Here is a 15992-nt window from a genome sequence, read left to right as displayed (position 1 = left end):
GGTGTTTGTGTTTGTGGGTGTGTGTGGGTGTTTGTGTGTGTGAGCACATTGTCTTTGAATCTCTTGGAGCACTTCAAAAGCCTGTTACCAAAGTGTGTGTTCAGCAGAAACATGGCATGTGTTTCTGATTCCCTCTGGTGTGTGTGTGTGTGTGTGTGTGTGTGTGTGTGTGTGTGTGTGTGTGTGTGTGTGTGTGTGTGTGTGTGTGTGTGTGTGTGTGTGTGTGTGTGTGTGTGTGTGTGTGTGTGTGTGTGTGTGTGTGTGTGTGTGTGTGTGTGTGTGTGTGTGTGTGTGTGTGTGTGTGTGTGTGGTAGGTACTTTACATATTTTCTTTCCATGCAACTTTCTACTTCTACTACATTTTGCAAGGCAATCTTAAGCTTTTTCCTATACTGATCATACAGCTTTAGTTCCTAGTTAGTTTATACATTAATTGACATATAAGTATAGGTTAAGATATCCTGAAGCAGTATATACACTTCCTTAAAGAGCTCTCCCTTCATCAGCTGTGATGTACACATGTAATACTTTTACTTGTACGATGTTCAGTGCAAGACTTAACTTATAACATAGTATATTTTACAATTTAGTATTTCTACTTTCATCTGAGTGCTTCTTCCGCCTCTGCACACACACTCAAAATGCTAACTTGATGCTTCGGACCACAGATATGTATGATTACAGTGCAGAGTTGGGAAGCCGTCCTTCTCTTAACCACAAATGCTGATTTCAAAGTCTTATATGATGATGTTTGCAACATTGTACTCAGGACGCAGCTCAAAGTGCTTTGACAATTTGGCACACTAAACAAGATTTAAAAAAGATGTTGAAGTTGCTTAAAACTTATTGGCACACATGCAGCATGAACATATGATTCATACAGGGCTCAAAGAAGGTCAACATTAGCAAGAGAATACACATAACTGAAAACCCACTCAGTCAAAGTGAGACAGAAACGAGCCAAACTTAATAACTACAATAATGAATAAATACAATTATTAACACTAAAGACCAAAAGAAGGGGGGGGACATCACGATATAAAAGCTTAGTTGAAAAAAGGTTTCAGCTGGTAGAAAAAAATGATACTGAGTTTTCCTCTCTGAAAGTTATTGGTTAAGAGCTGAGTGGAAAATGCTGTCAATATTCAAGATTCAAATGTTTTATTGTCTTATGCACAAAGCACAGTGTAGAAATGGCAATGACATTCTTCTGACCTGAGCTCCTCCAACAATGCAACATAAATACAAAAATACAAAATAAAAATAAACAAACAGGAGCAAACGACACGGCAGCCATCTTTACAGTAGCACCTTTCAACACAAGGCAATTCAAAGTGCTTAACAAAAATTAAAGCCATTCAGAAAACGGCATTTAAAAACAGTCAAAGCAAAGATAATCAAATAAACATTAAAAGAAAAAATACATGAATAAAAGTTACAGTGCCGTTTAAGATGTGAATAGTTCAATTAAAAGCAGCGGCAAAAAGAAAAGTCTTCAGCCTGGATTTAAAAGTCGTCAGTCGCAGCCGACCTGCAGGTTTCTGGGAGCTTGTTCCAGAAGTTTGGAGCATAATAACTGAACGCTGCTTCTCCATGTTTAGTTCAAATTAACATTTATTATAGCCCCAAATCACAAGAAATGCCTCAAAGGGCTGTTCAAAGACAAACAACATTATACCTCAACATTAGTATTGCCATGGGATAGTGATGGTAATGACGAGCCGAAACTAGGTGATGGAAGCTAGCTTACCGGGAAGACGGGTGCAAAGAGATGGGTTTTGAGTTTGCTTTTAAAGGAGTCTGCCTCTGGGGACAGAAAGCAGACCCGTCCCAGAAGACCTGAGAGATCTGGGTGGTTCATCATTTAGCAGCAGGTCAGAAATGTACCTCCTGTCCCCTCTCAGCCATTAACCTCTCCTCCTCCTCCTGCAGGTGTCCCCTCTGTTAGGCAGTCTGAACGGAGACCTCCTCATGTCCTCCTCCCTCAGCGTCCTGGACCAGCCGATCCCCCAGAAGCCCCTGGTGCGGGGCAGCCTGTCCGTGGCGCCGGCAGACTACGCAGAGCGGCCCGAGGTGATGCTGCGGAGGGAGGCTAGCGCGTCCGCCCTGCCTCTGAAGACAGAGGTGCCGCTCCACCTGTTCAGCACCACCAACCAGCAGCACAAACTGCTGGGGGTGCAGCAGCAGATCCCCACCAAGCTGGCCGCCTTCAGCAGCGGCAAGGGGAAGGGAGGGAAGATCGGGAAGGCCTCGCATCGCACCGACAGCAGCGGTAAGGAACTCACATAATGCTGGTTGTTTGGGTCACACATGTGGTTTAGGAGGTAGAGTTCCAAAGCTTGTATTGTCATGTGTGCATTAGGGCTGTACCCGAATGTTCGTTCTTTGGAGTACTACTCGGGTTTCAATTTCGTTATTCATATTTTTTTCAAATTGAACTTATTGAAAACTCCAATATCAACGTAAGAGCTTGTGCCTCTTCGGGGGTTGCTAACACTTAACCATAAACGTTATCGTTTACTTTTCCGTCTACTTTTTCTCCGTTAATCTCAGTCACGTTGTTTCCATAGCAACAACAACTTCCCATCAACAGCGCTAACTCTCCTTAAAAATAAAAGCATGTCCATACAAAATAGGAAGCCAAGCCAAATTACACTTAAGACATATACAACTGCAACGAAAGTAACAAACACAATGCAATATCCTTTTCAATTTCAATTTCAAGCCCTAGTGGGCATAGCTACAGTGTAGTTATGACATTACATGTTACTTGTTAGATGCTGTTATCCAAAGCGTCTTACAAACTCAATACTGTGGACAATTTGGGGTGAAGTGTCTCAGGGACACATGCTGTCTGCAGGGGGGTTTGAACCTGTGAACACCTGATCCGAACACCTACGGACAACCCACTAGACCACACGCCTTCCTATGACAATGAACATCTTAGGCAACAGGCTCTAAGTAATTTAAATAAAATAGAATAGAAACAGAATATGATAGAAACTGTGCAGAATAGTCTATTCATTGGAATATTGATATGAGTTGCAAACAGATGAATGTTATGTATATTCTTTAGAAGTTCAGGTGTTTAACATTCTTATGCCCTGTGGGACGAAACTGTCCCACCAAACATGGGAGACATGCTGTTGTTCCTCTGCCCGTCTGACAGCCTTTTCTGCTGTGTGAGACACTCCTTTATGTGCGCCCACTGTGATAGAGTGGTTGCCCATCAATCAGAAGTCTGGCAGTTTGATTCCCAGCGCCTGCAGTCAACATGTCGATGTGTCTTTAGGAAAGATACTCAAACCCAAATTGTTCCCCATAGCATGGCCGAGGTGTGAGAATCTGTGTGAATGTTAGCTTCCTTCAGCAGGTGGCCCCTTTGTATGGTAGCTTCTGTATGAATGTGTGTGAATGGGTGAATGCTGTCTTGTCTACGTAAAAGCGCTTTGAGGTGGCTTTCATAAAGTAAAAACACAATGAGAAAGGCTCAAAGTTCTAATAGGAGAAGACGGTTAACTAGTTAAGTCCCATGCGGGGGCATTAGTTCTGTGCCAACGCACTTAGCACAGAACTTATCGTAAAATACCCTTATTACTTATCGGATCTGCACAACAAGATATCGATTAGTGAGCTGAGATTCCACAGATTCCAGACATATAAGTATCATCACTGAGTGATCAGCACTCGCGGCGAAATGACAACAAACAACAACAACAAAAATTAGCTTTAAGGAGCCAAAACGGATAAAAACGTCTTACCGTTGTTCTGATCAAAAGTCGTGTTCAATGGCATTGAAACGATAAAGACGCTGCTGAAGGTTAATCCAATGTGTCTGTCACTTTGAAATGATTCCTGATAATCCATCTTCATATTTATGTCAATAACGGAGATTTCATATTAGCTGCAACCAGAGTGTATGACAGCTTCCGGTATTGGGCAATCTGGCTCCGCATCACTCATTCACCAATGGGTAATGTTTAGATGGAGTTTTTTTTTTACTATGTTCAATCGGAATTTACTTTAACATAAAAAAAATCTGACTTTTCTACATACTTGCCAACCTTGAGACCTCAGAGATCGGGAGCATTTCAAAACCACCGCGGGGGGGGTGCTCCTAGTGGATCGCCGGAGCTGTAGATTAACATTAACATGCTCATTGTAGTTGTAAGTGCAATACCTTGCGGCCTGTAGCACCATCCTTGATGGAGCATATGTGTGGGTTGGACCAGGAGAGGAGTGAGCAGAGGCTCGAGTTGTCGATTCTTGTTCAGTTTTCTGTGACTATCTGCCTCACCCTCTCAGACTTTCAGTTGTGCGCGCTACTAAAGAGACGTGTTACCATGGAAACCAAAAAATGGTGTAGCTGTATTAAAGTCAGAGTGGAAACATTCATGAGTAAATCTGATTTAGTCAGAAATCGGGAGAAATGCAGGAGAAATATGACCCCGGGAGGAAACCGGGAAAGGGCAATGAAATCGGGAGGGTTGGTTAGTATGCATCCAACTCACAGGTTTATCATTGCTTTGAGAAAAAATATTATTAATTTACCCTTTTTAGAAGTTATAATCATTTGTTTTGGGAATGTCATTTTCGAGCCTGAGACCTGAAAAACAGGCTCGACTGGTTAACAGTTAAACTGGACAATGCTGTGGAATCGTCCTGTGCAGTCTTTTGAGTATTTTAAGTATTCTTCTTGAAACTGGACCAGGAAGGAAATGTGATTTTGAAAAGTGTATACGTATATAGATGCATAAGCGTCTAACAAGTAATGTAACATAAGGATAAAGTTATTATAGTAGCCCTAAATCTGATGGAAAATTGACGCTTGAGAACCACCTTAAAGTGCCCTTAGACTAGCTAGCTCCGAAATACAGAAATGAAAACACACATTTAAAAATGGTTGAGTCACATTAATAAACGCTGAATCACATAATTTACATAATGAACATCATGCTGTACAGTATTACCATTTTCCTCACCATGGAAATGCTTTTTGAGGTTTTAAATAAAAGGAGAAGTCCTTTTTGTAACCAGTGGCTCCCTGCTGGCCTTTATAAAGATCTACTAGTCTAATATAATGTCTTCACTTGTATATGCATGCATCAACGGCAATCTTGTTACTGATATTTTAATGGGAACACAAATCATCCTGTAATGTCTTGTAAAACTGAGAATGAATAGTTTGTTGAGTAAACATACCGAGAAAAAAAGCTTCCTCTTCACAAATGAAACAAAGGCAGAGTGTGTTCTGTTACACTTGTTCTCACAGTGCGTCGCTCGCCAACTCAAACTAACAATTATCATAAAAGTACACGCTTGTAAAATATGTTTACGAGCGCTGCCCCCCCCCCCCCTCTGTTACTCATGCAGGTGATATATAGCAGTGCAGCATTTTCTGTATTAAAATGGATTTCTCTCGCTCGCTCGCTCTTCATCGATACAGAGCCATCTGTGCCGACACGAGTCTGACCCGACCCCCCCCCCCCGCTTTAAAGTGGCTCATTAGAATCACATTAGCTGTCTAAATTGGGTCAGCCCTCTGATTTATCAAATAGTGTCAGGAGAGAAGCTGGGTTTCTCCGGTTTACCAATGTAATCTAATTCTACAATTAAATCACCTTCTGTCTGCCTCTCTTGTTCCCCCTCTCCCCCCCCCCAGCCTCAGTGGATATGAAGCAGATGCTCCCCCTGAAGCTGTCCGCCCGAGACGACAACGCCCTGAAGGCCAAACGCTCCGTCAGCCCCAACCAGCAGTCTGCCTCCCCGCTGCCTCCACCCCTGCATCACCACTCAGGTACCTTTTTAAAGGGCACCCATCATGCAAAATGCACTTTTTGATATCTTTCATAAATATGTGTCCTCGGCGTGTCAGGGAACTCACGCAGCGTCAGAAAACATGTTATGAGTTTAAGTCTGTTGCCACAATTACAAAAACCGAGTCATTAATCACTGTACACAGATTTCCAAGCATTACAAATCCACATGACTAACATTAGCATGAATTCTAACTTAACAAAGGAAACGCCTTAGACAAGCCAACGGGATTAGCATTGCCATTATATTGAAACTCCACACGTACTTAAAAACAGTTTAAATAACTATTACAGATAAGCATTTATTTCAAATATTGCTAATTATATAGAGACATGTGTGCCTTAATGTTCGGCAGAGAAACGTGACACTGTGCCAATTGTCTTCGAGGGCCTGCAGCACACACTTCCTCTTCTGCTCCGACAGGACAAACCTGAACACACTCACCTGTCGTCTGTGTTTGCCTGCTGCATTATTAATCATGGTTCTCACGGACACACACACCCACACACACACACACTCTCCACCTGGACAGACCGGACTCCTCTCACTGTGTTCATGCTCAGCCCCACCCTGTGTAAACACCTATCAGTTTCACATGTGATGATGAATGGCAGGCTGTTCTGCTGACACACACATTTTAACACTTTAATCCTGAAGCCCTGACGATTACCTCCGACACAGAAACTCTGGCAGGATTTCAGGTGATAGATTTCAGTTAGGCTGGGTAAACCCGGCTGTATTAAACAGGTATGAAGCACTAATCCACCAGCTGTTTTTATTCTATTTTGAGTGTAATCCCTTGTTCTGTAAAAACTGCAGTTGCATCAATTGCAGTTTTCTTGGCTAATTCCGATTTTCTTTTTTTCTAAGAACTGTTATTGACGGCATAGATGAGAGTAACACATTTCCACTCCATTTCCGGGCAAAAAGTACGGCTCCGCCCACTTTTGGGGGAAAACAAAGCTGTCATTTGAATGGCGGTCAATACAAATTCTGAAGTTTTTGCCAATCCGATCAGAAATGTAAGAAAACCGTGGATTTGTGGATCTACAAAGAGCCCGATGGCCAGACAGGCAAACAATTACATTACATCATTGGAAGTCCAAGATGGGGCTCGATATATGGTTAAATATAGCAGTAGGCGATCGGTGTCCACAGATGAGAGTAACATCTACGTCACTTTACGGCCCGCCCACTTTTGGGGGAAACCAACGCTGTCATTTGAACGGCGATCGAGCCTGAAGCCACAGAGTAGGGCTGCTCGATTGTGCCAAAAATCATAATCTCGATTTATTTGGGTCAATAATTGATATCACGATTATTAAAAATGATTATCCATTTACTTTGAAAACATCAATTTATTGGAGAAAACAAATGTGAACAGTATGTTTTTAACAGTTGATTATCCTGAACTTTAAGTATAATTAAACTGAAAAACCAATAAAAAAATTATTTATATAAAAAAATTATAATAATAAAAGAATAATCGTTTTTTCATTGCAAGCCATAATCGTAAATTGCGATTTAAAATACAATTAATTGAGCAGCCCTTCCACAGAGCTCTTCTGTTACTGTCCTTTCTTCTTAGAGGAAGTCCAGAAACACGTAACTCTGGTTTTAATGTTTGAGGTGCAATAAACGACACGGCAGCTTTTTGGCATGATAAAAAAATTATTTTCCGCCTCGCTCATGAGAGTAACAACTGGGGAAAAAAAAGAGCCCCGCCTACTGATTTTAATTTAACCATATATCGAGACCGATTGTCGATTTCAAATGATTGAATGTAATTGTTTGCCTGACTGGCCATCGTAATCGGGCTCTTTGAAGATCCAAAAATCAAAACATTGTTTGGTTGATGCAGTTTGAACCAGAGTAGCAGCATGGAGGTCGGATCGTCAGCAAAATAAAAAAATAAGTCCAAAAAAGGTTCATGACAAAATAAATACACATAGCCTTCCTCAGGCAGTGTGTTTGTACCGGGGACAGGAGACCCCCCCCCCCTTGATGAGAAACTCTAAGAAATGATCGGGGAATCCCTCCGGAGTGGAGTCATGACGACTGGATCTCAATTATGTTTTTGTATTTGGTGGTTTGTGATCCAGCTGTCGATCAGCTGTGAGATGCACTGCAGCCTGTGCATCTCACCCCCCCCCCCCTCTGCAACTAATGTGTTGTGTTATATTAGCTGTACAATTTACCACACATGGTGCTCTTAGTTCCATACCTCCTGTGTTTTACGAGCGACGGCATAAAACACGATTAAACATATATAAAACCGTGCTCGTATCTAAAACCTATAGAAATGCAACACGGCGTCAGTTTAGACGTAATTCTGTCCTCCTGCTCACCGCATCATTTATGAGAAAAGATTTCATAACATTAACACAACATATTGGAGGTGGTTTTAAATAACATATCCGTATTTAGTTATTTCTCCCAGTTATGTGTTTGTGTGCACTCAGGAGTCTCTAACAGGCGTTTGTTAAATCATTTTAAGATTGGCTTTAATCAATGTTTGAAAATGAATTCTTCATATATGATAAATGAGAGGTAACATTTTATTTCTGGTATTATTTCCACACATTTCTCTCCATTCTTCCTTCTGCTAACGGTGTCGCAGTTTCTCGTCTCTCCCGTTTTTGTGCTTAGTGCGTACGCATGGGTTAGAGTTTGCGTGGAGGACCGCACGTTTTCCCGTCAAGTTAGTATTTTATAAATCCCAAACATTGCGTAGAAACTGCCGTACGCCATTTTTTGAGCGTATATCGTTTTATAAATGAGGCCCCGAGTCTTTAAAGTCTTAACTTGAATTTTCATGGGGCTGATCTATTAGCTATTATTGTCACATATACTTCCTGAACTCCATTTGTGTAACTCTCTGTCTATAGTCGTCATGTATAGAGAGAGTGCCGCAGTGACGTGTCCTAAAACTCGGAAGTAAGTTAGCATTTTACCACTACCGGTTCCTTCGCCAAAAAGCAACGCAAGTTCTCCGTAGGGTTTAGGAGAATATCTGAAATAAGGTCTGTGGTTGAGACACATTGAAGAGACGGATCACGTTTTGTTCTACGACATTAAATCCATCAGCAGTGACCCCACTGGTGATTTCTGAAGAGTTGACGTGTCTGAAAAACGATGGTTGTTACCAAGTGGCTGAATAGGACTACAGAAGTTGTGGAGGTCGTTGTACGTCATTACGCCGAACACGTTAACACTCCTCTAAGTTAGTTTCTGTTCTGCTTGAAAGCAAGTCCCTGCCTCCTGCAGACTGTTCAAACAAACGCTTCAACTTGTACCATTTAGAATCTGTATGTTTGAATATGGATCTTAAGTTGGCGTGACGTTGAAGTCGTGCGACCCTGCTGTAGTTCGTTTAAGCATAGCGTTAGCCTTTTGCTTCTGGAGATTAGATTTATGATGAGAAAATGATAAAAGAAGGGCAGACATGTGGAGATTATCCGTTTGAACAAAACGTGATCCGTCTCTTAAATGTGTTTCAACCACAGACCTGATTTCCAGCTATTTCCCTAAATCATATGGAGAGATTGCATTGCGTTTTTGTCGAAGGAACCGGAAAGAGTTTACTTCCAGTTTTTAGGACGCGTCACCGTGGCTCTCTATAAGTGATGGTATTACTGAGTTTGTACAAATTAAGAAAAATCAAGCATTGTCCCCCAAAAGTCATTTGTTCTGCATCTCTTCTAATGTCCCTCTCTCGAATGTCTCTTACAGATCCTCTCAGTCCTCCAGACAGCGGACCAGACTCCTCCATCAGCCCCCCCCACCCTCCCAACGTCCAGAAGCCCCCCCTGCCTCCCAGCATGCAACACTCCCAGTCTCCCAGCATGCCCCCCCACTCCCAGAGCACAGGCTGCCTCCATCCGCCGGTCCTCAGCCCAAACGCCCAGGTCCAGGTGAACGTTCACGGGCTCTCGCACAGCCACAGCTTGCCCCCCCCCTACAAGATGCCCCCCGAGGACCTCAACAAGGAGGACGTCATCTTCTTCTAGAATCCACTCTGCTGAAAAATCAAAAGAGAAAAACAATCGCGTGTCCCAAGGAGCGATAATGTGATTAACGGTACGTTTAGTCTCGTGCAAACGGAGAGAAATGAAGACTTTTTATTCAAGACTCTTTTAACACTGCGCTTTGTTTTGAAATGCCACTGCTCGTCTTATTTAATTTGTAGTTTCATTAACTAAAGAAGAAGTGAACGGAGGAAAACAAAAGCTTCTTGTGAGAAAGTGTTTGAATGAAGTTGATCAGATCCAAAGACATTAGCAGCAGGAGCTGAGGGGCGTGGACTGAAAGGAAGAACTCTTTGAAGGAGACTCCGTCAGGTTTGGGTTGTGAAGCTTGAAGAGTGAGACGAGCCTCTGCTTCTCCAGGACCTCAAACACTTCCTGCTCCACGGCTCATTTGCACACGGTACATACTCCATTCCTGACTAATGAATGACATGTTTGGATTTAATGTGAAATGTTTGGGCGTCCAAATTGTGAAGATTCATTTCAATTTGTAGTTATTGTTAAAAAAAGCTTAATCATGCTTATAACAGAAGGCTGATCTGGGGTTGCCACTGGTTGTGAAAAATACGTTTTGTTTTTAAGGCTGTTGTGTAATAATCTTCAGTTCCATTCAGTTTTTTAACGAACTCAGGGACGCCTTTATGATGTCGGTGCAGATTGATTATGTGCAACAAAATAGAGAGTTTGATGTTCAACGCAAAGACACAAGCTTTTCTTGATTTTTTTTTTTTAGACCCTTTTTACAAGTAAATACGCTGAAAAAAATAAATGCTCTTTCTCCCACTATGGCTTTGAGCTTTAACAGCATGTGTTAGCTCATTGGTCAAAAAGAACATGTCTTAATGCAGAAAATTAGGAAATACAAATCTGTAAATCTAGTAATTGAATACATTTTTAAAGGTACATTTTGAGCTGCTATTGGTCCCATAGACATCCAGGAAATTAACTGTACTGTGAAGACATTAAAAAAGGCCTCATTGAGTTCGGGATATTTCACAAAATAAATTCCTTCATTAGTCCCATCTGTTGTCATGTCAGTGGAAGCAGTTTACTTTACAATCCATGACATTTCATGTTGTTTTAAGAATGAAATTAACAGAACATTTTTTACAAAAAAATGTAGAAATTCACTGATAATATACCATCAACAAACATAAAGTTATGATTTTGCACAATCCAGTGGGATAAATGTGTCATTCCCCTCAGAAAACAGACGCGTTAAGACAAATGAGCACATCCATCAGTCTGCGTTATTCTTAAGACTTGAAGTGGCTTCAGTCATATTGTGCATAATAATAATAATATGTAATGCACGTCTTCCTCTTTACCCACGAACACACAATTGGTCCGATTTAAAAGTGAATAAATTCTGTCCTAAAGTCAGGAAGAGTAATGTTTCCGGAAGCTGGACTTTTTGCTGCCTGACACAGTCCATGAGGGCCGGTGTTTCTTTAAGACACATTTCAAGATGTCTGTGTTTTATTGATTCCTGATGACGTTTCATTAGCCGGGTTTTAAATCTCCGCGCCTGACAGAAAAGCCAAACTATGACCAGGTCTTTATCTCTTATGTTTCAGAAGGAATATGCAATGCTTCTATTTCTATTTTGATTACACGTGAGAATGTTGAGTCTCTGGAGGGAAACATGTCAGAAAAAGTCCCTGAAGCTGTGATTGCTCGCTGGAGTGTTTCTGTATATTTTGTACATTGTTGTACATAGTGTTTGTGATATACAATACACACTCTCTTATGTATTGACATTTGACATGTATTAAGATGTCAGCCAAAAGTCTGTTTGTGCACATCTGTATACACGCTTCACTCTGTTGTGTCTGTCTGTCCGGGTTGGTGACACTCAGTTGAATGAAAACACAATCAGTCGTTGCTGTTGTTTTGATGAGCTGAACATGAAGCTATTTAATGTGTTGATGTCACTAAGTCAGAGTCAGTCGTCTTTGTCCTGCGAGTTTTAAAACCTAATGTAGCATCCTAAAAACAAAACCATCCGCTTGCTTCAGTCGGTTAAACCAAAGACACACTCGGCTGTTTCCTGTCTGTTTGAAGGATGAGATATGTAAAAATATCCTCCAGGGAGTGTCCATAACAAGTGTGATTACAGCGCATTGTAGTCCTGCTCATGTCCGGATTTAGGTCTAATTATTGGGTTTATATATTTGTTTTTACGTCCTCACGTACAGATCACAAACATCTCTTCATGCGTGAATTTGTCATGCTTTGTTTCATGAAGTAACTCTGGTAAACACAAGATTTAACGTGGTGCTTTTGCATGAATCTTTGTGGTGAAACTCAGTTGCACAAATTAAATAAACCACTCTGTTAGTGAACTGAATTTAGAGCATACAACACACACTATACATCATAAGTGATCTTGAGTGGTCCCAGTATGGCGCCAGGCCCAACTATAGCATCTGACTTTCAGGATATGAGCTCCTCTGATACAGCTGTGGAAGATATTGTATTCATGTACACCAGGGGTGTCAAACTCAAGGCCCAGGGGCCAAATCCGGCCCGTGACTTCATTTTACGTGGCCCCACAACAGCTCTGAAAGAATATAATATGTTTGTTATACGGTTACATGCCGATTTACAGAAGCGTTGCCCATAAACTACATGTCCCACAATGCATCTCAAATTGGACTTTTTATCTTAGAATTTGACTTTTTTTTCGCAGAATTTGACTTCTTTTTCAAAATGTCACTTTTCCCCCCAAAATTTCACCTTTTTTTTGTGACTTTTTTTCCAGAATTTGGCTTTTCTTTTTTAAATCATTTTGTGACATTCTCACTGAAGAGACTTGCAATTATTTGCCCTAGACTTCTGCTTTCAGACGTAGTTAATTATGAAGTTATTACCCTATCCGATAATAATCCAATGCAGAGGCAATAACATTATTTTATATATGTGTGGTGCAGTGGACTTTGGTTTTGGGATTAGGGGGTCACAGGTTCAAACCCGACTGCAGTCAGCATGTCGTCGTGTCCCTGAGACACTTCACCCCAAATTGCTCCTGTGGGGATTGCCCACAGTATTGAGTATGTACGTCCCTTTGGATAACTGCGTCTAACATGTAATGTATATTAAATATTTATACATGTATTTTTATATAGTCTTAAAGTTACAACCGGCCCTTTGAGTGCAACCATAATGCTGATGTGGCCCGTGATGAAATTGAGTTTGACACCCCTCACCATCTTGTTAACCCAACAATGTAATATCAATGTGCTTGTGAACATACTTGCTGGTTCTCGTCATCAAAGAACGTACAAATCTTTCCAGACTTCAACAACACAACGTCCACTTTCTAGCTTTTTAATCCAGGAGTTTTCCACCATGTCACACTTTCTTCATCAGCGTAGTGAAGCCAATTCTTAACTTAAAGGCTAGCACGTACAAGAAGTCTGTTCATAAGTCATTGCAGCTGCAGATAAGTTGCAAGCAAAATATTATTTTTTTATCAAACGACTATTTCCAATGATACAAATGACCTTTCATGCTTGACTTTTCCAAGATATTCCAATGTCGGTTCATTTATCTTGTGTTTTAGTTGTGTTTAATCCTGAATGAAGGATGCTAGGTAGCAGGAAAATTGGTGTAAGAGCCCTTTAGTTCTGCTCCAGGTACGAGACTTTTGGTAAAGCTCAACATGAGGTGGTGCTGCCTTTTTAAAGCCGATCAACTTGAGTCTTAAATGTTCTTCTGCTGAAGCTCTGCTTTAAAACTTGGAAGCCAGTCAGTCACTGTGTGTGTGTGTGTGTGTGTGTGTGTGTGTGTGTGTGTGTGTGTGTGTGTGTGTGTGTGTGTGTGTGTGTGTGTGTGTGTGTGTGTGTGTGTGTGTGTGTGTGTGTGTGTGTGTGTGTGTGTGTGTGTGTGTGTGTGTGTGTGTGTGTGTGTGTGTGTGTGTGTGTGTGTGTGTGTGTGTGTGTGTGTGTGTGTGTGTGTGTGTGTGTGTCACCAAAAACACAGCAGAAACATTTCCAAATGACTTGTTTCCAGTTATATACACGCACTCATACGCACATATTGGACCTGTAATGTGTAAATAATCATGAACATATTTTATTTCCTCTGCCAATTTTACACCAGTCACTTTGGATAGTAGCCTACTTGAAGGGGAAAATGAATGTTTATAATGCTTATTGTTATTATTATTGTCTGTGAACTTTTATTTACCAAGATTTGTCTAATGACGTTCGTAGCACACAGCAAAACTGATTTTTAAACTGTTTTATTTGATTCACTGTGAGACGTTAGAGCGACCTGTGGACACAAACTGCTGCCTTAGAAAGAGTTTAGTCATATTAAAAAAAAAGTCTTCAAATTCATTTGCTGTCTTTGTAGTTTTTTTGGGAGTTTTCCTTTTCCTCAATGTTGTATGATATAGGTTTTTGTGCATGTAAATGGTCTGCAAAGGCTAAAACCCCCCCTGCCTGAAACACCTCCATTGGACTCCTTTGTTTATTTCCTGAACATAGTGACCACTACATAACACTCGCTCCTCTATTGGCTAGCGCTCCAACACATTGTACGTGATAGGCTAAGGTTTGGGACATCTCTAAGCGGTTGACCAATCACAACAGAGCTAACCAATCAGAGCAGACTGGGCTCTGGTTTCAGACAGAGGGTGAAAAGAGGTGCTGCAGCACAGGCAGTATGAGAAAATAAAGAGCTTTTTGAACATCAAGCATGAAGACATGTCCAGTAGAGGCACTACACACTAATATTGAAAATAAGCACAATAGGGCCCCTTTAAATCGCATTGTTTGGTTTGCTGCATATTTGTATCATTACTGTTTAGGCAATATATGATTCCTGTCCAAGTAATTTGTATTTACAAGGATTTATTCTCAGCCGCATGTAACATATAATTCAGCCTCATTATTCAGATTTCTATTCACTGCTTGTCAAAAATCCTCCTGACCACCCAATTAGCCAGCAGCCATTCCTCGGAGTCTAGGAGGTGCCGGAACAGAGCTGACGACCCTGTGTTTAGACGCCCTAATAACAGTCTATTCCAAACAAAGCCCTATTTTCAGGTGCTGGGGTTGTGGCTGTTTAATCCCTCTGTAGCCCCGTCCTGTCTGTCCCTGCGTTGTTGTCATTCTGGCTGGGAAGACGCTACAGTAGTGGCCAGTTTTTATTGTCTGCTGTCATTAGTGGCTTTCCTCTGTCTGTCTCCTCTCAACAATTATTTTTCCATGCTGCTTCCCCGTGGAAAGCAGGCTGCATTTTACTCCCTCTTTGTTTCTGTCTCGTTCCTCTGCCCATTTCATGTCTCCCTGTCTCTTCTCGTCTCATCCAATGTCTTAAAATCCTCCTCAGCTCAACCGCCTCCAGGCATTTTTATGTAATAGGAAGTCGGAGTCTTGGCTGTTATGTCGGAGGCACTTTTTACCGCAAAGTTAAAACAAATGGATGCTCCGCGGAGACAGGCGTGCAGACGAACCTCCCCGCGGCCTCGTAAAACGCTGAGACAAATCTCAATTGATAGACTCTGTGTCAGCAGTTGTTTTGTGTTTGTTTTTACTCTCCGGATCTCACAGTTTCCCGCACTTTGGCAGCATGTAGGTTGGAATGAGCCGTAAAGCTGTTAAAAGATTTCAGCCTGGCTCTGAGCAAAACCATGTTCAAATTCAGGGATATCAAACCTCATTGGCTTGTGATCCTGGAAATTAAGCAGTGTCTTTACCAGTTACATCTGTGTCATTGTGAGGGTTTCTTTTGTCTTATTTCAGTGTTTTTTTTCCTCTAAAAAAGGCCTAATTTTATCCTTATGATGGCTATAGAGGAAAAGTCAGAAGACCAAGAAAGTTGATATGATTCTTCTGGAAACCATGAATGTCCATACAACATTTAAATAGCTGTACATCCAGCTTGTTCAGCGTAACAAAGATGTGGAACTAAACATTGGGAAACTACTAGGCCTATGTGTATTACTGTTGAAGATAACTTGGATAGCTAGCGTAAGCTTATGTTAGAGCTCAAACTAAATGTAAGCTATTCATTTTGAACCTACTTGTTATCCTTAATGAAAAAAGCCCTTTTATTAAAAAGGAAACTCACATAACTAAATAAAGCACTTTCTACCATCCAATCTTGAAGCAAAAAAAATAAAATCTTAATGCTAAA

The 15992-nt window shown here is 41.2% G+C and overlaps 1 protein-coding gene across 2 annotated transcripts in view; it reads left to right on the top strand.

The window, feature by feature from the left end:
- Positions 1–14188, top strand: part of arhgef18b (rho/rac guanine nucleotide exchange factor (GEF) 18b) — a 74871-nt gene extending 60683 nt beyond the window's left edge. For both annotated transcript variants that reach the window (XM_079681143.1, XM_079681142.1), the window contains 3 exons: positions 1933–2272; positions 5663–5797; positions 9550–14188. In XM_079681143.1, the coding sequence (XP_079537269.1) occupies positions 1933–2272; positions 5663–5797; positions 9550–9827 (753 nt within the window). In that variant the 3' untranslated portion in view covers positions 9828–14188. The remainder of the gene's footprint in view (positions 1–1932; positions 2273–5662; positions 5798–9549) is intronic.
- The last annotated feature ends 1804 nt before the right edge of the window (positions 14189–15992 follow it).

Source organism: Notothenia rossii (assembly GCF_949606895.1).
Source record: "Notothenia rossii genome assembly, chromosome: 1".
NCBI lineage: Eukaryota > Metazoa > Chordata > Actinopteri > Perciformes > Nototheniidae > Notothenia > Notothenia rossii.
Note: the sequence above shows the minus strand (reverse complement) of the source record. Positions and strands in the feature narration are given on the sequence as shown.